The 26,268-nt window shown below is 35.7% G+C and overlaps 5 protein-coding genes across 5 annotated transcripts; 2 read left to right on the top strand and 3 right to left on the bottom strand.

The window, feature by feature from the left end:
* Positions 1-1,675: 1,675 nt before the first annotated feature.
* Positions 1,676-7,325, bottom strand: LOC111595769 (flocculation protein FLO11). The gene is made up of 3 exons (XM_023309651.2): positions 7,228-7,325; positions 2,311-2,799; positions 1,676-2,226 (listed from the first exon to the last, which is right to left on the bottom strand). The coding sequence occupies exons 1-3, from the start codon at positions 7,286-7,288 to the stop codon at positions 2,012-2,014; spliced, it is 765 nt and encodes a 254-aa protein (XP_023165419.2). The 5' UTR covers positions 7,289-7,325; the 3' UTR covers positions 1,676-2,011.
* Positions 7,326-11,001: 3,676 nt separating this feature from the next.
* On the bottom strand, positions 11,002-14,150 carry LOC111595771 (dihydrolipoyllysine-residue acetyltransferase component of pyruvate dehydrogenase complex). The gene is made up of 4 exons (XM_023309653.2): positions 13,767-14,150; positions 13,613-13,702; positions 12,920-13,513; positions 11,002-11,259 (listed from the first exon to the last, which is right to left on the bottom strand). Exons 2-4 carry the CDS (start codon positions 13,668-13,670, stop codon positions 11,003-11,005), a joined length of 909 nt encoding a protein of 302 aa, XP_023165421.2. The 5' UTR covers positions 13,671-13,702; positions 13,767-14,150; the 3' UTR covers position 11,002.
* A 1,815-nt stretch (positions 14,151-15,965) lies between these two features.
* On the bottom strand, positions 15,966-19,964 carry LOC111595775. Its single transcript, XM_023309656.2, has 4 exons — positions 19,606-19,964; positions 18,294-18,379; positions 17,165-17,291; positions 15,966-17,031 (listed from the first exon to the last, which is right to left on the bottom strand). The coding sequence occupies exons 1-4, from the start codon at positions 19,673-19,675 to the stop codon at positions 16,706-16,708; spliced, it is 609 nt and encodes a 202-aa protein (XP_023165424.1). The 5' UTR covers positions 19,676-19,964; the 3' UTR covers positions 15,966-16,705.
* A 2,648-nt stretch (positions 19,965-22,612) lies between these two features.
* On the top strand, positions 22,613-23,827 carry LOC111595774 (mitogen-activated protein kinase kinase kinase 7-like). The gene is made up of 4 exons (XM_030224525.1): positions 22,613-22,933; positions 22,984-23,160; positions 23,484-23,583; positions 23,637-23,827. Exons 1-4 carry the CDS (start codon positions 22,649-22,651, stop codon positions 23,825-23,827), a joined length of 753 nt encoding a protein of 250 aa, XP_030080385.1. The 5' UTR covers positions 22,613-22,648.
* Positions 23,828-24,044: 217 nt separating this feature from the next.
* Positions 24,045-25,679, top strand: LOC111595772 (mitogen-activated protein kinase kinase kinase 7-like). Its single transcript, XM_023309654.2, has 6 exons — positions 24,045-24,129; positions 24,192-24,485; positions 24,557-24,706; positions 24,764-24,896; positions 24,960-25,128; positions 25,541-25,679. The coding sequence occupies exons 1-6, from the start codon at positions 24,073-24,075 to the stop codon at positions 25,605-25,607; spliced, it is 870 nt and encodes a 289-aa protein (XP_023165422.2). The 5' UTR covers positions 24,045-24,072; the 3' UTR covers positions 25,608-25,679.
* Positions 25,680-26,268: the final 589 nt, after the last annotated feature.

Raw genomic sequence — 26,268 nt, 5'->3', positions numbered from 1 at the left:
TCATATCTTATATATATATAAGTATTATTTGAGCAATTGCTGCTTTAATTTATGGCACAATATTTTGATAGCATGCTATGCGCAGACTTTTCGGCCGCACTGTTCATACATAATAAATATAAAGCAGCGCACATTGTTTTCGATTTGTATTTTATTCATGTATTTTGGTTTTTTTGCTATTAATGAAATCTTATCTTATCTTGTTGCTGGTGGCTGCTTTTGTGTACTGTTTGTTCTGGGCAAATTTACTTAGCATAGTTGGGCCTAAAAGTATGCCCCTTTCCTCTTTTCCAAAATTCGTGTTGGCACAAAGCGGCGTATGCGCAATGGACGTAACATTGACCCAGAGCTAAATTGGCCAACAGATTCGAGCGACAAACAAACGCCTTACGACTAGATTTATTTGGCTCTATCTGACTTCTTAATATGTGGTCATAGCTCATGACGAAAGCTCTGAATGCTTAGCCAAATATCCAAATGTGTTAATATGTAGCCCACTTATAAATAGATTTCAGCAGATTAATATAATTAGCGCAACAGAAAGAACTTTGTTATCTAGCTTTAGATAACAGATATACCAGATATTTGTTGACTTTATTAACTTTCATTTTTATAGCATACATAAATCTCTTCAGATAGAGTCTAAGCTATAAGAGATTTATGGACGTGAAACTGCTTTGCGGACTGGGGATGTAGTAAAGAATTTATCATAGCTTTATGTATACTATGCCATATATATATTATAGCTTATACTCATTTTCATTGCAGGGTATATTGGTTCAGGCATTTTTATATCTGTTTATTTTTATTAATATTTTTATGCAGATTTGACAACAGATTTAATATGTTCGTCTATCTGTGAAGCGACGATAAAGAACAGAAAACTGAAAAACAAACTTCTTATATATTTATATATTTATATATTTTTATATATTTATATATTTTATATATATATATATATATATATATATATATATATATATATATATATATATATATATATATATATATATATATATATATATATATATTTTTTTTTTTTTTTAAGATATACTTTTCCAATTCCAATAAATCTCATCTTTTTTATTTAAGAGTAGTAGACTTACGTTGAAAAAGAGTTAAAGAGTCATAAATTGTCATTTGTACCACTTTTCTCTCTCTTCTTCTATATACTTATTGGGTCGAGCTTCATACAATAGAAATAATGCGTGAGTCACGTCAGCTCTCTCGATAGATCTACAGTTGCCTTGTTAGATTTACGACAATATATCAAATAGATTTCATAAAATTCTCTTTTTTGTATTTTGGGTCAGTTTTCAGTTTAATAACTATAAATCTCATTCAAATACCTGCCATAAGATTCCAATATATTTTCAAGTTTATTTGAATTCCAAGATCAAGATTTAAAATTGTAACAAAAAATATTTCGAGCTGCAAACAATTCTAGAGGCATCTGGGGTTAGCTCTGCAATCTGTCTTTACTAACTCAAATGGATTCCAATGTGCAATTGGCTTCAAGCGTAAAGAGATCACAGCTTTAAATAAAACTATAAGTTCAACAAAGACAAAAAGATAAAAATTAAAAAAATTATTGAAACTAAAATCAAAATGACAAAAATTAAATATTTTCCATCTATATTAAAGAGAAAATGTTTGATGTATAAATAGTTTATTACATATCAAGTAAATTGGCTTATGCTTCACATTTGGTTAGCTATAGTTCACATAGAGCTATATATAGAGGTGTATATTTATATATATAGATTTCGATATTCGTGTGTTTTTTGTGTATCGCTTACAAATTACATAAAGTTTTCGCATGACTTAACAATGAGAGAGAGTGTGTGTGTGCGCTTGCGTGAGTGTGTGTGCGTGTATTTGTGTGTACCTTAAACAACTGAGCAATATGTACTAAATAACACCGGGTTGGAGTGGGCGACAATGGAAGAGCGGGTGGAAGGGGGCGGAAGGCTTGATGAAGGCGAAGAACATTTCTCACAGTATTCGCTTTTTATTTGAGCTGTAGCACAGCTGCAGTTATTGCAACAAGCATTGTCGCCAGGAAGGAGGCGTGCACCGTGGATGTGGCAGCATTGCAGGCATTCATGGTGCACGGATCGCACTTAGACAACTCAGCCCCGGCGTTCTGCAACTGTAGTTCTTGGCAAACGGATTGCTCAGCAGTGACACGCGAGCAGCCGCGGTCGAGCTGCGTCACATTGTCGACTGTGGATATAGAGTGGAATTAGTATCAGGCGATCAGCAGCAGAATAGCTGTATATGTGTGTATAAATATGTGTTTCTGCTCACCTGTCTTTTGCACCTTATAGCAGTGATAGCTAACGCCTGTATCAATCAAGGCTCTACGCTGACGGATGTTCAGGTCTGTGACGCTAACTGAAACAGGTGTGTCCACATCGAATTTGGACAGTGAATCTTCAGCAGGGGGCGTGGGCACACCGGTGGTCGTCTCTAGTGGGCCCACAGTTGCAGGCGTTGGCATTGGCTGCTCGGTGCTTGCGGTTGTCTCGGTGGTGCCTGCTTCTGTGGTGGTTTCAACGGCATTGGTGGAGCTCTCCGGCTCACTGGTGGTGCTGGGTGACGCCTCGGTGGTTACGCTTGTCGATTCAGTGGTTTTTGGCAGCTCGTCAGTGGTGGTCATTGCGGTTGTCGTCACGGTGGAGGCTTCGGTGCTGCCGCCATGATTGAAGAAGTCCTCATTGCAGGCCAACAGGGGCGTCTCGTTGTCCACCTTTGCGCAGTTATTGCACACATAGCACATCAGATCCCCAAGACAGGCTGCAAATGAGTGAAAGGAGTAAGGGTTAGAGGCAGGGCTGTAATAGATTAGCTGTTAATGGCTTAGAGAGTGATCGATCGATATATATCGATGTGTTTATACAGGGTATTTTTTAGTTAGACAAACCATAGTACCTCTACAGTGTCTTATAGGGTATCTGTAAGCTATTAAATAAAATTGACCGGGTATTTTCTAGTCAAGCATGACTGATAGTTATACCACACTCTTTGTCTATAGGGTAACTATCGGTCGAGTAATGTGTCTACTCTATCTATGTGCCATAAAATGTATATCAGCAGTTTTTCAGGGTATTTCCCTTACTAGAAAGTTTAATTTTTATTTTTTTGATTTTTCTATTTGTAGTCCTAAGCTCATAAAGTATATATTCTCTAAAGATATAAAAGGCAATATCTTAATTTTAATGTTTATATCCTTCTAAAACTTTTTGGAAATTCGTGTCATCAACTGATCGTATCATATAAATATATATAAAATATAGAGATCAAAGATTGAGCGTTTAATGTCCATATATTAAATTATCCATAAATTCTTAAACGTTATCGCACTTAACAGTTTCACAGTTTAATTGTGGTGATATATATCTGGCCTTATCTGTATGTCGCTTGAAACAATTTACAGCTTTGGTAAAGGGCGGAACGAGCTAACGATAAACGATTAACGATGACAAAGCGATCGAGAGTCGACCATGTGCAGGTCATAAATCACAGCGATGGGCTCATAGACTTTGGCTAAAGAATGTTGTCGCATTGTTTGCTCACTTCTTATTATTAGCTTTTAATGTTGGGCCAATGTTTGCATTCCTCAGCTATTATCGGACTATTTATCGATCGAGTGAAGCGATCTTTGGCCATGCAAATTTCCAATTACTAAGAACAAGAATTAGCAAATATTTGTCTTCCTATGGATACACTGTAATAATTACGTCAATTGCCTTATCAGAGCAGTCAATGTTTATTTAGCTGTTCTTCAGGTGCCAATTGACACTCTGCACAGGTATGACGCATCGCCAACGTTGGACGAGCCAATTGAAAAGTAGGCGGGGCTTAGTTCCTGCTTATTCAAATGTCAGTCAAATTGTCCACTGGCCGCTGATAAGCGCTAGCAATTTGGGAGTTGACGACTGAGCAATACGCTGTTTTGCTGCTCAAATTCCAATGCCGATTTTAAAACTGTAATTGGTAGATACTACTTGTCAGAGTGTATTAAAAATGTCAATGTTACGAAAATACTTTTTAGGCTCTTTATCGAAGCAATAAGATATAAGCTGATAAAACTATAAAATTGCTTTTAAAACTGTAATGCATTACAAGTTGACAATGTCTTGCAGCTTTAGTAAGACTATTGATCACTCGATAAGCACATGTCATCTTTAGTATGACTATGTGTCCATTCCTATAAAACTATCAAAGTGGCTTTCAAACTTTAATCTAGTTTTAATTAGTTCATCAACTATCCAATTGCCAGCAGAGCTAGCCCCAAAGCTGTAAAACTGTAACCAGCGCCATTTAGACTGTAATCTAGAAACATTTTCAGTGTCTCGCATTTTAATGAGAGATGTAAACTGTTCTGTAAGTGACTTTCAAATTGAATGCTATAAAAAATTGCATTATTTGTGAAAGGCGGAAGAGGATTACGGGCTTTTCTAAGAGTGGCTGTAGAAGTGATTTATAAATTCCACTTAAACTAAAAATTAAAGTTATGCATTTCCCTTTTGAGTCTCCAGTAAAGTGAGCTCTTAAGAATATCAACAAAGATTCAGCTAATCATAAATATACTCCTTGTTTACCATGCGAACAGTGGATGTAGATATTGTGCATACGCCGCGTATGCCCTTTCAGTTTGTGCACAACGTACGGCTATGATATATATACGAAATGGTTGAGTTGCCCGATTGTTGACTTAAAAATTATTAATAAATCACATTGATTGATGGGCAAGCGTCGGCTGTGGAAGTCGGTGAGAGACACTTCGGCTATAGCTGGAATGTGACTTTAATGGCACGTGATAAGCGAATTTATACTTAATTTGTTCATGAACTTGAGGTTCATGTATAAACGTTTATTTTGTTTTCTTCTCATTTGCAATAAATAAGAGTTGTATAATATCATTAGCAGTAGGCAACCCCGACTCATCCAAACCAGTTTCGTTGCGAAAGAGAGCTAAGATTATTGTCTGTTCGTAAGGTAAGGCTTGTAATTTCAATTGATATTCCAGCACTGAGCGAAAATATTTGTTGAAGTAAGAATTCGAGTTAATTAAAATTAATAGAAATGTCTTAAGAACAAGGAATTGCTGGAAGCATAAATCAACAAATTTAGAATATAGATATTTATGCATTAGGAAAAGTTAAAATTATTAAAAAAGTTTTCGTTAAGGAAACTCTTAAAAAATGCAAGCCTGATTGGATTTTCTGCAAATTTGCACTTGAAGAAATATAATAAATAAATAAATAAAATTATAAATGAATTTTTAAAATAATATTTTTTTACTTAAGCATTTGTTTTTCACCTCAAAAAATTGTTAACTTGATTTGATTTCTAAAATATTTCCACATATACTTAAATGCATTATTTTGTAGGAATTGTTGTATAAGAAATACTCTGTTTTTGTTTAATTAAGTTGTAAATTGAATTTACAATAAAAGAAACTTTTATTATAGATGCAATTATTGTTCACTTAGCTTGAAGCCTTAACCGGAACAGGCACTATTATAATTGTAATTTATAGGCTGATAAGCAGAGAATCTATAGAAAGGTAGTTAACGTTAGTTAGTTGTATTGAAGGCAGTTAATAATAAAAACATCTGCATAAGTTGGAGCCTTACGTAAATGTTTTACATTAGCTGGCGAATCGGGCGGGAATTTCAGGTTTTTTGTTTTGGTGCTAAATGCTAAAGCAGGTTGTTACTGTTGCTGTTGTGAATATGTGCTAAACGACAGTGGTCATGTGTCCCAAACATGTCTGTAACATGTGCACTGCAAGCTGACCACTAAAAAGTCACAATCGCAGCTTTTCAATTAGCAGTCTAAGCGCAGTTTCAATGTCAGCATCAAGATTACCCATTGCAAAAAAAAAAAAATATATATAAAAAAAAAACAAAAAGATTGAACTGAAATTATCCACTTAAACTGCAACCGAAATTTACAGCTGGCTCAGAAAACCAGTTCAATTTATGCGCTAGAAATGGAACGTGTCGGGCCCGTATGGAGCGAATCGTTGCCAATTTCAAATATAATAATATATATATATATTATGATATATATGATATAGTTACTAAAAATTTTTTGAGCATTATTTAAATTATTTTTATTATTCATTACAACAGTTTTTAATTTCTTGTCATTACTTTTTTATTTTAACATTATTTTTTTAATTATTGTTTTATTATTAATTAATTATTCATTTTTATTTTATTTTGAGAACTTATTTCTGTGATTAGAAGCTTTGCTTGTGCTAAAGAGTTTCCTCGTAAATTCCGGCTTATAAAAATTTTTTTTGTTGTATAATAGATTTTTATTTAACTTTATTTGTTTTTCTTTTCTATTTCAGTCCCTGTCTCTCTCTATTTCCGTCTACCATAACTAATTTTGACTTCATTATTATATTACTTATTTTGTTTTAAGTTAAATTCCACTTAATTTCTAGTTGTAAAAATACTTAGAAAATTGTATAAATATTTATATATCATTTTCTAGAATTTCTTAATTTCAATTGCAATACGGAAGTTTCCTTTTAAAGAATGTTCATTCATTGATGTATCGAAGGTTAATCATTACCACAATTTTCTGCTGGAAACTAAATTGTATCTATTTACATTTCAAATTAAGCAAGAATGCTAACATAAAAGAAAAAATCTAAATATGGTAAAGCGCAGCTTAAATAAAAAGCTGTCTGCATTGTTATATATATGTCTGTTAAGTGTCAACATTTCCGCATCATAAAAATCAAAAATGCGAACGTAAAAAATTGCCAGCAATTTTCGCATTATTTATGACAGCTTTTTCATATTTTTGATTTTTTTTTACATTATAATTATGGTGTTTTTATATACAAAAAACGTTGCAATTGCCGTGAATGCAAATGAGCAGCGAAATGAATGAATTTGCATTTTGAATTTAATTGTTGTTGCTTTTGTTATGTATTCTCTGTTATTTATTAATATTTTGATTTTTTTTCACAACAACAAAACAATATCAATTATTTATTTTTTATTATTTTTTTATCAATAATATTTATTTATGGCTAGAGAAAAGTCCGTCGTCGATTCACTGGCCAAATTTATGCGGCCGCATCAATATTTTATCACATTTATTTAATATCTGACTTTTTGGCTATATCATATAGGATATCAGCCCTGACACTTTGACACTCAAACACATTTTGGTTTATGTTCTTAGTTTTCTTACCTGGCGCGACGATCAGCAGAAAAAAAGCGAAGCACAAAGTTGAAGGGAAATTGCGATTCATTGTGATATACTGTTTTATATATATACTCTATATATATATATATATATATATTAATTTGTAATAATCTTATATACACCGTATTGTGTATATATCCAGAAATTTAAAATATATATATATTTATTTATATATATAGATGTATATAGATCGATTCAAACGCGACTTCAGTTGCGACCGCAGTTTGTGAATTCTGGAATTTAACTGAAAATCTTGTGATTTGTTTGAGACTTTTTATAGAGTTTTATAAGCCAGCTGCGCAGCGTCGTAAGACAGAGACAGCCAGCTGGCGAGAAAGAGACAGCGAGATAGGGAAAGAGAGACAGAGAGCAAGAGCGCGCTTACGCTTGCGTTTACCCGCTCGTAGTTAGTGTGCGTGTGTAAATATTTTTTTATTGATAACAAATTAATTTATAATGCGAAATCCAAATGGCCAAAAATAATTAAAATTGAACAGCAAAAAGAGAGAGAGGGTGAGAGCAATACAGAGGCGTTCTCTTCTACTCTTTAGTTGTGCCTCTCTTTCAACTAGCGCTTGACGTTGCGGCGGGCGTCTGGGAATTCTTGCGAAGAGAATGAGAAGTCGGCGGAAAGATTTTCCCCTTTTTTTAATGATTCAATGTCTGGGTTTGTTACAAAATCCCCACTCGGTACTTTAATGATGTATATAAAAAATACACATGGAGAAAGACGTGATTGGAAAGCTATTAAAATTGTAGTTATTAATAAGAGTTGAGCAGAAAAATGCTGTCTTGATTAAAAAATGTATTTACTGCGAAAGGTGGATAGAAGAAAGAAGTGAACTGACATAAACTATACTATAAACCATAAACTCTACTATACTGAAGGAAATGTGCGAAGAGGAAGATGATGGTGTCAGAGAAGGTTATCTTGAAGGCAACTGTGGGATAACGCCTGGCTGAGAGACAGCCCAACAAAGAGGTGGTAAATACTTTGCGACTCATCGGTCAGAGAGATAACCTGACATACCTCGCCCACCCACCTTAAAGAAACAGTAAATAAATTGTCTGAGAATTTTATTTTAAGAAGTTCATCATAAATTAAGCTGAAAGACTTAAACAAGAAATTCATAAGCTAGAAAGTTTTCAATGTATGGTCCGCTTTTCTCTTAGTGTATTATGCATTTACAACTATTGCAATATCTGATATGCTAATTTAGCAGTTAGCACATTGTTTATCATGGCTGTTCTTGTTGGGATCAATGTGCACACCTTGACGGATCGCTCCCGCTTTCAACATAAACAATTGTCAATCCCCACATTTACATAATACATTTAATATATAAAGATATATAGATATGTGTGTATGCCATGTTAATGTTGATTTGGCTGTGGATGTCGCATGATTAATGTTACTCAATATTAAAAGCACGCAAAATAAACAAAACTCGATTTCAATTTCCCTGCGCCCGGCTATAAAAATTAACACGTTTTTTATTTGGTATTTACCCGTGCCATTTACACCTATTGTGCAGCTGTTGTTGCGACAACAAGTCGTGAGAATCGCCGAGAAGAGTACGCCTGCACTACTTAGCCGAAAAAAAATAAATATAAAAACATAAAAGTTTTCCATTTGAATGCACAAAAAGGTTAACAACATTCGCTGTTAATCAATTTGTGTGATTGGCCGCAAAAGACCTTTGATAACAGCAAAGTCAAGGCCAAGGGCAGGTTAATGTGACTCAAGAATAGCCTCGATACAATTTACACAAAACTAACTAACTGAAGCTTAATATTTAAAGTGCAATATTTTTTACAAGATTACTTTGGCCAATGTAAATAAGAAATGAAAATAAAGTCAAGAATGTAGATAAGTAAGAATTTTTAATTTTAAAGAATCGCCTCATTATCTTAGAAGAAAGAGTTATGAATGCTACAAATCGTATTTTCGATAAGCTCTAATAAGTTTCATTCATTTTTTAATTTATTTTAATAATAGCAAAAAGATAAGAACTTTGTATTCATTTTAGCAAGAATTTTGGCCCAACTGGTAAAGCGTAAAGATTAGAATACCAAAAAGGAAGTGTTTACCTCTAAAGACTTTCGATTGAAAATCTGAAAAATTCTATAAAATATATTTAATAAAAATCGAAAGCTTATGATTTTCATTGGGCTTAGGTCACAAGTAATGCTTTCTTGACCCTGATTCTTTTCTGGCTCATGCATAGATCGTGTGTAGTCGTTATACTTAATACACATAAATATTCTTGTATTATTCAGCTGCTGAGCGAATCGTGCCAAATGGCTAAAAATTATGTTTAGTGTCTGGGCATTAACTGACGCATCAATATTTTTTCAGAGGCCAGACCGCAGATAACCAAAAGAGTAAAAGCAAAAACCAGTTGAACCTAAAATGTGAAATTTGTGATTTGCAATTGCTGGCGATATCACGTAAATCGCCAAAAGCAAAATAAATATCTATTTATATTATATACATAAATCGGCTCTCGCAGAACTCTCTCAGAATACGTTAGCCTGATGACAATTACCAATACAGAAGCGAACGAGAATGCGAGCTCTGCGCCCGGAAGCTTAAGGCGTTACTAAAATACAACAAGGAAGCCAAAAAGCCCAGCCTGCCTTTATATGTGCTTCGTATATAACATACACATATCTATATGATATATATATAATATATAGTATATAATACGAATTTAGCTTTACAAATTTGGCAATTGCATTTACCGCAGTTAAGTGGGCGCGGAGCTTGGTCGACTAGCAGCTACCCTGCTCTCAGCATACTTTACTTGGCTACAGACTAAAAATCGATATATATCGATTAGCTTAAAATCATGAACTGAACAGATATTTACTCAAAATAATTAATAGTTTTGTTTCTAAAGGTTACAGCTGTTGCTAGGCAATCGATAATTATCGATTTTGGTGACAAATATAAAAACTATTGACGATGACTCATAACTGGACAACTCTGGTTGGTTGATTTGTAGGCTGTTAAATTTAAATTCATACCCTGACTGACTTGATTTAATAAATGAAAAATCTTAGTTTCTCTCAATCTTTGTATGTCTCGAATCTAAAAGAAAGAGTACTTACGCAGTTCAAAGTATTGATCGAGCATCGGGCCCAGCTTATACCTGTTACATATTATAGCCTTATTGATTATACCGCGCTCAACGCAAAGTAATTTTAGATGCCAACAGCTGTTCGTAACGGAGAACAAGTTACCTTAAAAGCGAATTCGTTTTTTACGTTATTGCTTCCGATAATTGTGCGCAAACGGAAGATTTGTTCATCACCTAATTAAGAACTTAGCGCCTTTGTATCAGTGTCCAATTGTCTGGCTGTAAATCGTTCAATGTGCCGGCAGCGATTGCCACTTGAGGCCTAATGCTATCAGTTGATCAGTTGATCATCAGCAATAGAAATGAAGTCACAATATTTTCGTTTCTTTTTTCCCCTTCAGCTTATCAGCTGCTGTAATTGATTTGTCATAGCTGCGGCCTGTGGAGCGGGTAGCCCGAAAGAAAAATGAAATGATTGGGCACTTTCCCCAACACGAGCCCCTTATCGCACTGACCATTGTACAATTAGGCAAAAATAGATCGTCCGCTCATTAGCTCACCGTAGCTGGCACGTAATTAAAATCGAAATAGACTTGGTATGTGGCTAGCAAGCGCCCACGCATAGATACACATATATGTATGTATATTTATTGTTATAAATTATATATTTTTTGTTATCAATTACAGATCCACGACGAAGCCACTACGGCCAGCAGCGTCATAGCTAGCGCCGTTCTTCCCGAGGAACGTCCATTGCCACTGCTACTATGCCATTGGCCCACTACGGCGGCATTAATCGGTGAGTTGCAGCCATTGTATTCGCATAGTTGGCACCCAACCACAGACCAACCGTCAAATAGAGATTTGCAGGCGTCGTTCTGATCAGCATCCGTGACCAGGGTACAGCCACGATTAGTTATTTCCGTGCCATTAACTATCCGGATTCGACATCGACATCAGGTATATCAAGAAAGTGTATTAGTACAAGTATTAGTATATATATAATTAATAATATTATATAAATATTAGTATAACTATAAGTATTAGCATAAGTAGTCAGCATGATCAAGTCACGATCCGCAGGCAACAGTGGCTTGGCTTGCAAGACTTGGAAACGGAGTTACTTCTATTTTTTGATTTTTCGGCGAAATAATCAGAACTCAAATGACAATGATATATATCTTGGCGTCGTTCGGCATATAATTAGAGCTTTCCGATAAACAGCTTTGTCTACAAAGCTTATATATTAAGTTTCAAATCGAGTTTCCAGATGTTTAGTTAATTTAATGATCCCATTACATCGGCACTGTTCAATCATCTCGCTCGTTCATCATTTTGCTTTTCTTTACCCCAGAGGCAACCTCAGAGTCGATATAACAACGTCTAGATAAATTCTTCTTATATAATAATTCAGATTGCTTAAGCATTAAGCTTAAGTGTGATTATTTAAAGAATATGATTTAACTGCTAAGTGATATCATAGAAAAGGAAACGCATGTAAAACATTTTGTTGGGTGGCACTTAATCAGTGCAAATAGTTTGAAATGTGGCAATAAAAAGTAGCAGGCAGAACTCTGTTACGAGCTTACAGCGATGGAAGTATTTATAGAATCAATTATCAAGAGAAAAAGCTGTTTTTAAACTTTTAAGATAACTTCTACTACAAATGGAAAATATGCTTGCTAAGTGAAAAATCATAAATTTCTGATGCCTAAAATACTAATCGAGATAGTTTTCATAGAGAAATCAGAAATCAGATTCAAATTTTCATTCGCATCTATATACAATCATATATGATAAAAATGACAGATACTTTGTATTTAGTTATCAATCCGTTAGTCATTAATCAATCAGACAGTCATCAATCAGTAAGTCAACACTCAAAGTTATCAATCAAAGTCATCAATCAAAGTCAGTATCAATGGGATAAGTATATCTGTCTATCTACACTCAGTCTGTCTTCAATCAATGAGCCATCAATCAGCCAGTTATCAATCAAAGTCATCAATCAAAGACAGTATCAATGGGATAAGTATATCTGTCTATCTACATTCAGTCTATCTTCAATGTCTATCTTCAGTCAGTAATCAATCAGTCAGTAATCAATCAGTCAGTCATCAGACAGTCAGTAATCAATCAGTCAGTCATCAGACAGTTATCAATCGGTAAGTCAACACTCAGTCAATCAGTATGAATGAGATAAATGTATTAGTTTATTTACACTCAGTCTGTCATCAATCAGTCAGTAAGTCAACACTCAGTCAGTCATCAATCAATTCGTCATCAAGCAGTATCAATGAAATAAGTGTATCAGCCTATCTACACTCAGTCTGTCTTTAATCAGTCAGTAATCAATCAGTCAGTAATCAATCAGTCAGTAATCAGTCAGTTATCAGACAGTTATCAATCGGTAAGTCAACACTCAGTCAGCCATCAATCATGAATCATCGGTCATCAATCAGTATGAATGGGATAAATGTATTAGTTTATCTACACTCAGTCCGTATCAATCAGCCAGTAATCAATCAGTCAATCACCAAAAGGTCTCCCATCAATCAGTTAGCCTCTCAATCATAATATATATTAATACTTACGCCTAAGACTTGCTATATAACAAACAGCTCGTTGAGTGCTCTGAACCTGTCGGTGATTCAGGCGACTGATGCTGCGTTTTCGTGGATAATCATAGTCCTCTTCTTCTTCTTCTTCATCCTCGCTGTCGCCATCCGCTGCGGCAGCAGCTGGTGCACTGGCTGAAGCGGCTGTGCCCGTTGCTGTTCCCGTAGCAACACCTGCAGCCACGCCTGCAGCTCCAGCTGTGGCTCCAGCCACATTGCTTCCAGCGGGCATAATGCCCAATGTGGATGCTGGAGCAGCTTCCTCCTCATCGCTGTCATAATCATCCTCATCCTCACTTTCGGATGCAGCAGCAGGCGAGGATGCTGGTGCGGTACCTGCACTGGGACTGGAAGCGGGCACATTAGCTGCTGGAGCAGGTGCACTAGCTGCCGGAGCCGCTGGGCTAGCCGCAGGGGAGGGATTAGGTTTCAATACAGGACTGGGACTTGCTGCAGCTGGCAAGCCAGTTGCACTCGGCTGCTCCGCTGCCAAGGCTGGCACACTGCATGTCTCCAGCTCCGTAAGGAGCGACTGCTCATCGCAGTCCTCGCATATGTAACAACGCAACGCTGCAAATCAGTTAATCAGGAATTATCAAGCGCTAGATTAGCTCCGTCAAAACCAATCAGCCAATTAATCAGTCCGGGATTTATGACAATTTCACCCACCTGAGCTGCCAACGGAGTAAAGTGCCAGCAACAATAACAATAGGTAGATTAAACGCATTTTGCTCGCAATATTGATTACAAATATTTAACCTGCAGATAAATGTTATTTTCTATATTCAATTGTCAAATGACGTGTCACTGCGGCCGTAGCTACCGAAAATTTGAATTGAACTGCCAGCATTGATAGCGACACGTCGTCGTCGTCTAGCTGCTGTGCTGTGGATGACTCTATCAAACATTTTTACCATCTGCCCATTTACTATCTCCACTATGTGGCGACGAAAATAATTTGCGGTACTGCCGAAACATGTCGTGCACTGTGCTGGATGACATGTCGACTCGCCTCGATAGCATCACCAAAAAGAGTTTCAAATTAAACGTGTGCGTTGCTGCTGGTGCCTTGTTAGTTGGGTGGTTTGGTGGTGGCGCGGTTTGGTAATTTTCTGGTTGATTGTTGGCATCTAACATGAGTAATGGGAATACTATCACTGATTGGCGAAAGACAACATAGGAAGCCAAAATGGCAACTGTGCTACACCAGAAACTGTTATACAATACCCATCTAGCTGCCAATGCTCAAGTATTTGATGCTCTCTATCTAGCTTGATTCTCTAGATATTCATTTCAAATATTTACTTTGAGGATAACTCAAAATATTATAGCTGTACTGCATAATACTGACTTTAGCTGTTGAATTGTTATATAAGACAAACATGATTAACTGCTAAATTAACCACACCAACTGTGCTTAACTGTTATACAGTTTCTAAAACGGTTATATTGGTACGGTAATGGCTTTTGTACTTATATAGCTATGCGTATGTCAGTATTATAATGCCATATTTGTATAGTGTCTCAAATTGTAATACTGTTATACTGTTATACTGTTATACTGTTATACTGTTATACTGTTATACTGTTATACTATTATACTGTTATACTGTTATACTGTTATACTGTTATACTGTTATACTGTTATACTGTTATACTGTTATACTGTTATACTGTTATACTGTTATACTGTTATACTGTTATACTGTTATACTGTTATACTGTTATACTGTTATACTGTTATACTGTTATACTGTTATACTGTTATACTGTTATACTGTTATACTGTTATACTATTATACTGTTATACCGCTATACTGCTATAAGGCTATACTGTAATACTGCTATACTGCTATACTACTATACTGCTATACTGCTATACTGCTATGCTGCTATACCGTTATACTTTTATACTGCTAAACTTCTATATTTCTAAACTCTTACACTTTCAAGCTATTATACTGTTGCACCAGAATGCTGTAATTCAAAGTCGGCAATGGGAAATGCCTAGCAATGCAACTGTTATACTATTATATTGTCGTACAGCATTGCTTAGCGCGCATTTTATTTGCCATATTTTCATTTTGCTTATAAACTAAGTTGAGCTCTAAAAATTGCATTTGTTTTCAACAATTTTAGCGGCAATCGAAATGTGCAGATTTATTTGTTTGTTTGTTTTTTTTTTTTTTTTTTTGGCGTGGCCGTGGGACGTAAGCACTTAATTAAGCTCGCTGTGGAGTTTTGTTGTTCATTGTTTTTTATTCGTTTATTTCACAAATAGTTTTCTGTATTGCTTTGTTCAACTTTTCTAATTGCACATTTAATTAACATTTGTTGCACGGTTTTTTTTGTTCTCCTTATTTTTCCTTCATTTTTCACACTTTTGCTGATTGTTATTTGCGTGTTTCGAAAATCATACATATAAATACATTTTCATTCTAATATATAGATATACATATATTTATAATTATATAGTTTTCTTGTAAGGTTATTGCTTAAGGCGCTCGCTTTTGTTGAAACATTTAAACACTCACATATCAACGATTTTGCTAGCATATTTTGTGATTCGCACACTCTCTCCCTTGTATATTTGTTAGAGTATAATAAAAAATGTTTTATCAATTGATGTTCGAGTATTCGGGAAGAGTGCACGTTCTTAGTGTTTTTTTTTTCTTTTCATTTTTGCATATTTTTTTTATCGTCTTGTAAAGCACATCTATTTAAGTTCATTCTACCTAAAATACACATTCAAATCGAATACCATGAAATAACCTAGAATAAGCAACAAAAGAATGCTACAAAATCGTTTGTGAATCTATTTCACTTCTGTTAAATTTTAAAGCTAAACTGTCTTCTTCTTATTGAATGTATCATGGCATCATCCATTTAAATATTATATATTATTTGTATGCAACACTGCAATGTGAACAATAGAAAATTAAAGGCATTTCGTGAATTCATAGTTAACACTCAGCTTATCAATTACAACTCAATAAAGCCATAACAAAACATTTCAGCCCAACTGTCTGGCAAAGCTCATGTTAATTGACCAAGTGAGGGACTCTCAATCAAATAAACTGAATTGCAAATCCTTTGATATAAGACACATACATTGGATGGTTTCCTTTTTAACTGTATCTATATATCAGTTACTGTAGCTGAGTATCTGTAACTGTATCTGTATCTCTGTGTATCTGTGTTGCTATCGACTTATGTGCATTTGTATCTGTGGAGTCGTATATTCAAACTTGTATCTGTATCTGTATCTGCCCAGTTGTCTAGTGTCTTTGCCTTTGTATCTGTAACTGCGATTCTATTTGTAGTTATGTATCTGTATCTCAATTTGTATCTAAACATTTGTCGCCGTATCTATCCCTCCGTAATTGCATTTTGGTAGCTGCGGCTGCAACTGATATTAATGTTGAGTTTGTATTTGTATCAGTTTCTGTTTCCGTATCTTTATAGTCGTATCTGTGTGTAGCCGTAGCTTTGTATTTGTAGCTGCATCTGTAAGCAACTTTTTGTTGTTGTTGTTGTGTTCGTGTTTGCTGTCACTTACATGTCTAGGACTTTGGTAGTGGTCGGGTTTTGGGGTGGGGTTCGGGGGAGGTAAGGTTTGAGTGCTGTGATTTTCTGGTTTCTGTGTCGCTCAGTGGCCACTCGAATATTTACAAAAGGTAAACGATAAACGTTAACGTTAACTCAACCTAAATGCAACCAATGTCGCCAGCCATCGCCGTCTATCGTCCGTCGGTCGTCACTTCAGCACCGTAGTGGTCGTGTCAGTAGCAACAGCAGCAGCAGTCCCAATGATACCGATGACGTCAGCGTCACAGCCGCGGCCCCGTTGCAGCGATCCGTTTTGCAAATGTCACAAAAGAACTCCTCCTCCGGCGACTTCTCATCGGTATCCTGGCCATAACCTTTGCGTCGCTGCTGCTGCTGTTGATCGCGTTCGCGTCGCCGCTGCCGTTGCCCGCCGCTGCTGTCGCTAGTAATGCGCAACTTAGAGCGCAAGATGTCACAAGCGTCCGAGTCGCCAGTGTCCAGCTGACAGAAGCGCGCGGTCACCAGTTTGTTGGTATTAGCTGTGGAAAGCCCAATGAAGCAAGCGAAAAAAATTAATTATAATTAATTAATAATTCAATTAATTTGAACAAGGTTAGCAAGAATTTTTAGAAATACAATTTTATGGATCTAAATGAATAACATAATACTCACGGTCAGATGCGACCACCTTTTGGCAATTCATTAACGGATGCTTGTTGGCCCCATTATCGAAATAGGAGAACTTATTCAAGTCGAAAAGCCAGGTGTCCAGAGACTTCATTTTGTCCAAAGTACATTCCTAGAATCCCAACGATTTTCAAGTGTTAATCATCAATATCTATTGTAAATATTTGTATGCTCGCAACACGTACGAACAATGGCTAATGATTAATCAGCAGTTGCGTCTGCTGTTCCCCACCTAACGGTCTGCTAATTGCGGTCATAATTGCCAATGCAGCTACCTATTCTTATCTTATCCTTATCGCTATCGTTATCACTGTAGTTGATGGTGTTGTTGTTGCCATTATCGCTGGTGCAACGGCCTTGCTGTGTATCATACGTTGGCCCAAGTAACATAAGCAGTCAGAAGTGCATAAATGACAAGGCTCTCATATGAACTGGACAATTGTATTATATATGTATATATATATATATATATATATATATATAGATATATATATATAGTTTATATATAGTTTAAATCCGATTTTTGGTTTTCCCCTTCGTATCAATGAAAGCTTATGATAAAACCCAGTTTTTGTTCTATAAAAGAAAAACCTCGTACTAAGCCATTTTGAACTAAGCTGTTTCTCCTCTCTCTCTCACTCTCTCTTTGTATATTAACTCATTTAAAGTGCAATGAAAATCAAATGATTTCTACTCCAAAAATATGCCAGACTCGAGGCAAGGATTAAGCTATAAATATACACAAAATAATGTCAAATAGTATGAATTTCTATGTCTGTCAAGTTGCCAGAGTTGGTTGAAAACTAAAATACGCATTTATAGAGTTGTCCCCAAGCGGGGAGCAATGCCTTGGAAGGATGCCAACACATTCCTCTAACGGTCACAACAATGACGACAATAGCGCACGTTTCCGTTTCCGTTTCCGTTTTTCCGATGCGCCCACTCTCTTTTTTTAGTGCTATTTGAGAATTTATGTGCTATGTGCTTTTAATTTAGTACAAGTAGCACTTTGATTAAGGTCAACGGCGTCTGATTAGGCGAGTGGCATACGCTGGGCAAAGGTTAAGGGTATGCCAGATGCCAATTGTTAGATTCGAGGTGCCTATAAACTTACCTCAGGCACAATACTCGAGTTGGACTTCAGATCCGCGCAGCTGGGATTATCGCTTGAGTCGCACACAAAGCATTTAATGGCTGCGCCTGTGGGTTAGGCAACAATATACATTTTTTAAATTAATTTTAAAAATTTAAAAAACTGAAACTGAAACTGAAAGAAATTAATACAAAATGATTTAGATATTTTATACACAGTGGAATTGAAAATCAGGGTTTAATGGTTTGTTAAATTGTTTGTGACAAGCTGAAGAAGGCGTGGCTGATTTAGCTCTGTCTGGCTGTCCGTCAATCAAGATTCAAATAATTTTCTATTTTCTTTTTTAATTTTTATTTATATTTTATACAGCTTTGATTATTGTTATATTTTGGATGCCGGCTCCAAATTAAGCCAAAATCTGTAAATTTAGGTTCAGTTCCACGTGACCCAATGTAGAGCTTTCTTTTTCTTTTTTAGATATATGAGGTATATAAAATCTTTAAAAACGCATATCGAACTAGAGCTTTCTTACTTATTTTAAAAAAGTTATTCAATTAATAAGCATGAAAACATTGTGCTTAAAAAAATATATTTAAATATATATATAATATATTTTTAATTTAAATATAAAATTAATTAAAAGACGCATTATAAATTAATTTTACATTAAAATTTTATGTAATTTTACCTCAAAAATCTACAAAAACTAAAAAATATGAAATATTGGAAAATTCTTTAAATTTTTAAAATATTAACCGAGATATAAAACTTTAACTAAACTGGCGTCAGCTTTAATTCTCTACTTCGTACCTACAGCCAGATGGAAGGAAGGACAGATGTCTAGATCCTGATCAAGAAAAACTATATATTTTGCCATTTCTTTCGTTTTATACAAAGCAACGGTAAAGTTTCAGACATTAAGTTGTCTATAACTAGAAACTTATTTTACAAATGCTATTATGCTAAATGCATATGCTAAATGCATATTAGAACTATCAAAGTTATTGGGCACGCCCTATAGATAAAGCTTGAATCGAGTATATCAATTTGACTATATCATTATTGAAACGCTCGTTCAAGCTATTGGATTCTGAGAGTCACAATCATATTGTCAGTTTTTAAGTCATTTGAATAGGATTGACCAAGTTCACAGAACAGAGTATTGAACAGTCGATAACAGCCGACTGAGATGTTCGTCCAATATTAATGTTAACAAGGTTGAACTTTGCCTTTTTCTTTATTGCATTTGTACTTTTTAACTAACTTCACACATTTTGAAAGTTTTTTATTTAAAACTTTTCAAATACACACACACACGCGCACACGTACACACCTTGTGATATGCAGCACAGCAAGGGCAATAGCAACAAAATAGCTGACGAGCTAATCGGACGATGGCACATTTTCGCACAGGGCTCTTCCTCGCTTTTCAACAATTTTCGCACTGCACAGTTTTCAGAAGCTTTTTTATTTAATTATTTTTATTTTTTCCTTTATTTTTCTATTTTTTTCTTGCCCTTATGGCTGTAGACGCGTTGAGCTGAGTTCCTCTGGCGCCAGCGATGGCCAATTGCAAACTGTTCGAGGAATTTGGAATTGTGGCTGTTGCTGGCGTTGGCTCCAAAGGACAAAACGGGGACGTCATCGGCACAATAGACGAGCCCCAAAGCCGAAGTCACAAAGAAGACACGAACGCTGTGGCAAGTGGGCTGCGGCCCTGTTTGAGCCAGTGTTGACGGGTTTCCCGCTAAAATTTGGCCATATAACGATAACTATTATTATATTAAATGTGAATAATTGATGATTGATAATAATTGGTGGCATAGAACTTTATATTATTAATGCCATAAAACGTGTGAGATGCTATATTTCATATATTATATGTTATATACAACATATACTTATCCAATATATGACTGTATAAATATATTGCAAATAAAAACAGCAATAAAAAAAAACAAAAATATTTTAATGATCTCAAATGTTTTTTTTTTCGTATTATTAGTTTTAAATTTTTTTTTTTTCATATATATAAATAAATAAATCATATACTAGACACTTGGCCAATTCATAAATTTTGATTCCAATTTGAAGCTCTCAACATATTAGAAAAGTGTATTGAGATCCAACGTTATTGATCGTTTATTTTCCATAGCTCATCCGCTGCCTAAGCATACCTCGTGCAGCTGAGTGTGGTGTTTGCGAATTGAAATAGCAGCTCCGTTCAGGGTCAGGTATATGCATATATATATATATATATATTTTGCTCCTTGCTTGGCTATGAGTTTCACTTCTAGCTTTTATTTTAGCTAGAAACTAGCTACTTTATGCTGGTTGCTCTGCTGCTGTGTCCCAGTCGCCGTTCCCCAACTCCTGTGTCCTTGTGCGCTGCGTGGGTGCGTCGGCTCGCAGTGCTCGAGTGGCTCTGACAGTAATAACCTCTTGGCTCCCACATGGCTGCGAGCCACAAAGAATGTTATTCAAATTGCGAAAACGTAGCCACATGCAGCCTCTAACCCCACCGCTCCTGCTGCTTAAGCTGTTGCAGCAAATGTACTTTTTGTATAATGTCTCTGTATCGGTGCTTAGGGCTTATCAATCCAGCCACCTCTGCAAAAATTATGTATGCATAAGAGAGTTTAGAGAACAGACACAGAAGCCGCAATTAGTTGGCGCACCAGAGCGAAAACTCATCCACTTCGGTGAGGTCGTTCTGCCCGTTCCGTTTTGTCCGCCTCGCTGTTAGCCTTGGCGTGGGCGTTTTTTTTATCGCATTCAACATCCTTTCTGAATCCTCAGACAGTGCAACTGGCAAGCATTTCAAATTTATCATAAACAATGCGGCCCCTGATTGGTATAGGTCACGGCCCTGGCCCACTGGAGGGGGTAAAACAAAAAAAAAACAGAAAAATGAAAAACTGAAAGTATTAAATAATTCGAGGCAAACTGCGGAATATTTAATACACTTAGATACTCTTTCCCAAATGTAATACTTTTAACACATTTTTATTATTCTCTTTATATTTTAAACTAGGATAAAACTATGGTTCAAGAAAATCAACTTGAGCTTTGCTGGCTTGCAAGCATGAACAGGCAGAATAATTAACTCAAACTTGAATAACGAAAGTTGATCAGACATTAACTATATATACATTAGACGGCCAGAGGACGTTGTCATCAAAATCGAAATACCGTTTTGCTAGAGAGTATCAAAAGCATTTTAGCGCCAAGTGCTGACTAATGGGGTCGCTTGTTTGCAATGGGCACGGGAAGAGCGTAAAGCGTTGGAGAGCTTTCAAGGAGCTGTCTGCTTGGAATGGGTAGATAGAGCCTAGCTTGTCCTGTCAGAGGTACGCTCAGCGGTTTCTCAAAAGTCTTTCTAATATTAATTTAACGTTGAGCTGTAAGCTTGCCATTTCTGAGCTCACATTAAAATGAATTCGCTGAGCGAAGGGTGTGCTCGAAGGTATTCAGAGCAATTCCAGAAACGACATGTGAATGGAGGTCAACATTAAATCAAAGTTGACCAATATTTGGGCGTCTGTTGCGTGACAAGGCCGCATTTCGAGTCGCGTCCAGTTGCCAATTGTTGGTGACGTCGTCGTTGATGTCATAATTTTTGTTTTTTTTTTTTGCTTTCTGACTTCTGATTTCCTTCGTTGCATGCTTTTGGGGGCAGCATTCCGAAAGTAACGGCACATAATTAAAAATGTTTACGCACGTTTCCCTTTCCGTATCCACTTCCGCTTCCGTTTGTGCAAAGGTCATCCGCACCGTTGCCCATAAATTATGCTTTCGATTTTTACAACTTGACACTTTTGCACGCACAGCCAACGCGGGCAACATTGTCTCAGCTCATTTCCCTTGGCTTATCCAATATTTGCTTATTCGCAGTAACTAATTGACCGGGACCCTGTATTTTGCAACATTCATTCATGAATATAAATCAACTCGCGATCATTTTTACAAACATGCATTCTTTACCGATATCTAGTTATCGACACTATATCGATATCATCTAGCTTTGTGTTCATGGCAAAGCTGTAGAAAAATCGACATCACATCATGTTGCAATGCAATAGTTATCGATACTTCCAACACATGCTTATCTTTCAAGGAAATTTACAAGTAGTTTCGCAGTGGACTCATACAGTTCTTATCAATTATTAATATTTTTTTAACACAATTGAAGCGATTTTCTTATGCCAGTTTCTGACATGGCCTTCATAATTAACAGTAAGACAATCAAAATAGAAAAGGTAAGAGTGTATTTATTTATATTTTCATAGATTTTTGGAGACCCTAAAGAGCTTCCGGAATATAAATAAAATATGATTAAAATCGAGCATTTAAAACGTTACTCATTGTAGAATGACATGGGCCATGGATCATTTGGTGTTGTCTTTAGGGGGAAGTTGGACGTAGCCGTAAAGATATTCAGGGAAGCGGTGGAGAAGAAATCAATTGAGACTGAGATCACGAACTTATTGCGTGTCCAACATGAGAATATTATAAGATTATACGGCGTTTCAAAAGAGACTGATGCTTACTACTTGGTCATGGAATGTGCCCAAAACGGTACTCTTCATGACTGCTTGCATACAAAGAAAATACCATTTTCGGAATCAGATCGACAAAACCTGATGCTGCAGTGCGCCAAGGTACGTGATCGTCCGTTATTTTGTATTATATAACAATTTCTCCATACCAGGGAATGGAGTATTTACATAATTTGAAGCCGGTAATACTGCACCGGGACCTGAAGCCCAAAAATATTCTACTTACCAATGACTACACTATGCTAAAGATTTGTGACTTTGGCATAGCACGGGAGAAAGGAACCAGCATGACAGTCGGAATTGGCACTGCTAAATATTGCGCACCAGAAGTATGTATTTCGATATTTAAATGGAACTAATCATTTATATACATGCATACATTAACGATCGTATATACCAGATCAATATCCGCTAGCTGATCTGATCTGAGTGATAAAATAGCTCATTTTTTTATAATCAATATTTTTATTTACTGAGAATATTGTAAATATTGCGTTTTAAGATTCGGGTTCTGGGTTCTTCTGTAGAAAAAATAGAAATTATATTGTCGATTTATTTTTATTTAAAGATTGTTCACATTTATGCCGACAATTACATTTAAGACTAAAGTATTATTCTGCTGATACTGTTTCGGTGTATTCATACTACACAGGTCCATCAAACATCATCATACACGGAAAAAAGCGATGTGTTCGGCTTTGGCATGGTCCTCTGGGAAGTAATGTCAGGGCGAGTACCCACTGGCCTTATGAGTAAGAGAAACAGTGAAAAGTGCCGAACAAGACTATAACACTTACCATTACAGGTAAAATGCCTGACTTGGATAAAGTAATACACTGCAACAGTCCAGATACCATGAAAATCCTAATCCAACAGAGCTGTGATGAGGACCCAAACATGCGGCCGCCTATGAAAACGTTGGCGCTTTTACTGAGCTTTGATCATGTCTCCCAGGCAAAGCTTATAAAACCAAACAGTATGGATTTTAAAAAATAATAAATAAAAAAAAAATAATCTATTTATTATATATAAATAAAAATATTGTTTGATCAGAGAATAATTTATCGATTTAAATGGAATATCGAGTAATTGGGTCGAGTTAAATAGAGTATCGAGTAATTGGGTTGAGCTATTGTATTATAAAGAATCGTTTATTTCCTCTATAGATATAACTATATATCGATATAGGCGGTGTCTTTGTTTGTGATCGATACATAATAAGTTTTTATGTCAGTCATTGTATGGTCTTGGAGTCGAAAATGTTTGATCAAAGAATATTGGATTCATTGTACAAATGTGTAAATAATTGCTTTATACTTAATAAACTTTATTAAATTTAACTCAATTTCGAACATTCTAGGATATCGATGGCCACTGGGCTGAAAAAACATGTAAAGTCGAGGAGAAAGAACACAAGATCTACGCAAAAGCATTAAAAAAATTATATTCAGATGACTCAGAATTTTTGAAGGGGGTCGAAGAATTAAAGGCCATAGAACATGATAATATATTAAAAATTGACCTATCAAAAGGAAATATACTGGTCATGCAGTTTGCAGAGCTTGGCTCCCTGTATAACTATTTGCATGGGTCGAACGTGTCCATGCAATTGTCCGATATAGTTCTATTAAACTACATGAAGCAATGCGTCATGGTAAGTTTCATTTTGTTTTCATTTTTGTTTGTGTTTTTTGAGTTAATCAATCAAATAATACACAATCTTAGGGTATTAACGCCTTACATAAAAATAAAATTCTGCATCGCAATCTGAGCACCCGCAATCTATTTCTCTTCGACGCATATTATACATTGAAGATTCGCCTGGATCCGACACAAATATATCAAATGAAGATATCGGCATATACGGCCCCAGAAGTTTGTATATCTTAACAATTTACATTGAAGAAGTATTAAATATCATATATTTACCAGCTACTAAAACTTTCATCACACTCGACCCTGAGCGATGTATACAGTTTTGGTATTATACTGTGGGAAACAATGTCAGGGAAGATACCTTTCGAAGGGATGGCAAGTAATGAAATCGCATGTTTGATCTTAAATGGTGAGAACAGCCGACAACGAGTATGAAAAATTAATGCGAATAACTTAAATGTTTACTCTAAAGGCGGGCGACCCAGTCTGGAAAATATGAAGGCCTATGACTTTATTGAGACAATAAAAACGTTGATCGAGCAATGTTGGGATGAAGATCCAAACAAGCGGCCCACAGTGAATATTTTAGAATTATTGCTCAGCTATGATTATTGCAAGTTTATAACGCTGCCGCCAATTATGTAAGCTTTTGCCATTTCGAGCATAACTCATACTCTTAACTCTCTTAGTAATCTTATCTGATAAGATTTTATTTAGTTTTTTTTTTTTTTTGGAATTTATATATGTAGTTTATATATGTAGTTAAATAGTCTATAGTAAATCTATATCGACGTACATCCGCTTGGAAATATAAACCAATATATAATATGTTAAGTTTGTGAGCTAGAATCGATAATTGACTTAAAGATTAACCGTTTGGGGCGTGGCCAACCGAAAATAAAATTTTGTCTCTTGCATTTATCGAGCTTTAGCCATCAATATCGATACTTATCTAAGATTGCCCAAAACTTAAGCTTATTTTAAATGCTTCATGATCATAAAAGTGCAAAAGTCTTACGTACTTTTTACTAATAAGCAATATCTTTTTTCTAGCAAGAGCGATAAGACCCAAAAATCAATCGATAACGACAACAACAGCAACATCATGGAGAATAAATAAAAGAACAAATTATTGGCTCGTCGCTCGCATAGCATTTAAAATCAATTTTTTTTATTTTGGCGCCAAAGAGTCCACGAAAATAAAATAAAGACTCACTGGATGAAAGTTTGTGCGTGTGTGTGTGCGGGTGGTGGAGGGAGATGTATTATATAGGGTGTGCCGTTGGGCGGTTAGCAAAGCGGAAGCTGCGGATGCCCTAGACAAGGACGAGGGCGCCAAACTGGCGGCAGCAAACACACACGCAGCCCCATCCCAGCATTCCCGCTGTCTCATTCACAATCACACTCACAACTAGTTGAGCTGGCGACAAAGCCAGTAGTAAAAGGAATGTTCCTAGCTTTCTTGGCGGGCTACAAGTACGGTGAAACTTTGCCAAGCTGCACAACCACCAGCTTTGACCCAAATAAAGAAATCAAAGGCATCCGATTTTATCAGAGATAAAAAGACACGATGACAATGTAGAGCTGCAGTTTGTTATCGATTCTTATCGATTTCATAAAAGTTGTAAGTAATTTACAAATTTAATAATTGAGTTAGATTATCTTAATATAATTTCTGATATATCTTTAAATACTTATACACATATTTGTGTATATCGATTAATATATATATATAAATAAACTGAGCAAAAAAAAAATATATATATATATATATATGTTGT

This window comes from Drosophila hydei, unplaced genomic scaffold (genome assembly GCF_003285905.1).
Source record: "Drosophila hydei strain 15085-1641.00,03,60 unplaced genomic scaffold, DhydRS2 tig00008114-arrow-pilon, whole genome shotgun sequence".
Taxonomy (NCBI): domain Eukaryota; kingdom Metazoa; phylum Arthropoda; class Insecta; order Diptera; family Drosophilidae; genus Drosophila; species Drosophila hydei.
Note: the sequence above shows the minus strand (reverse complement) of the source record. Positions and strands in the feature narration are given on the sequence as shown.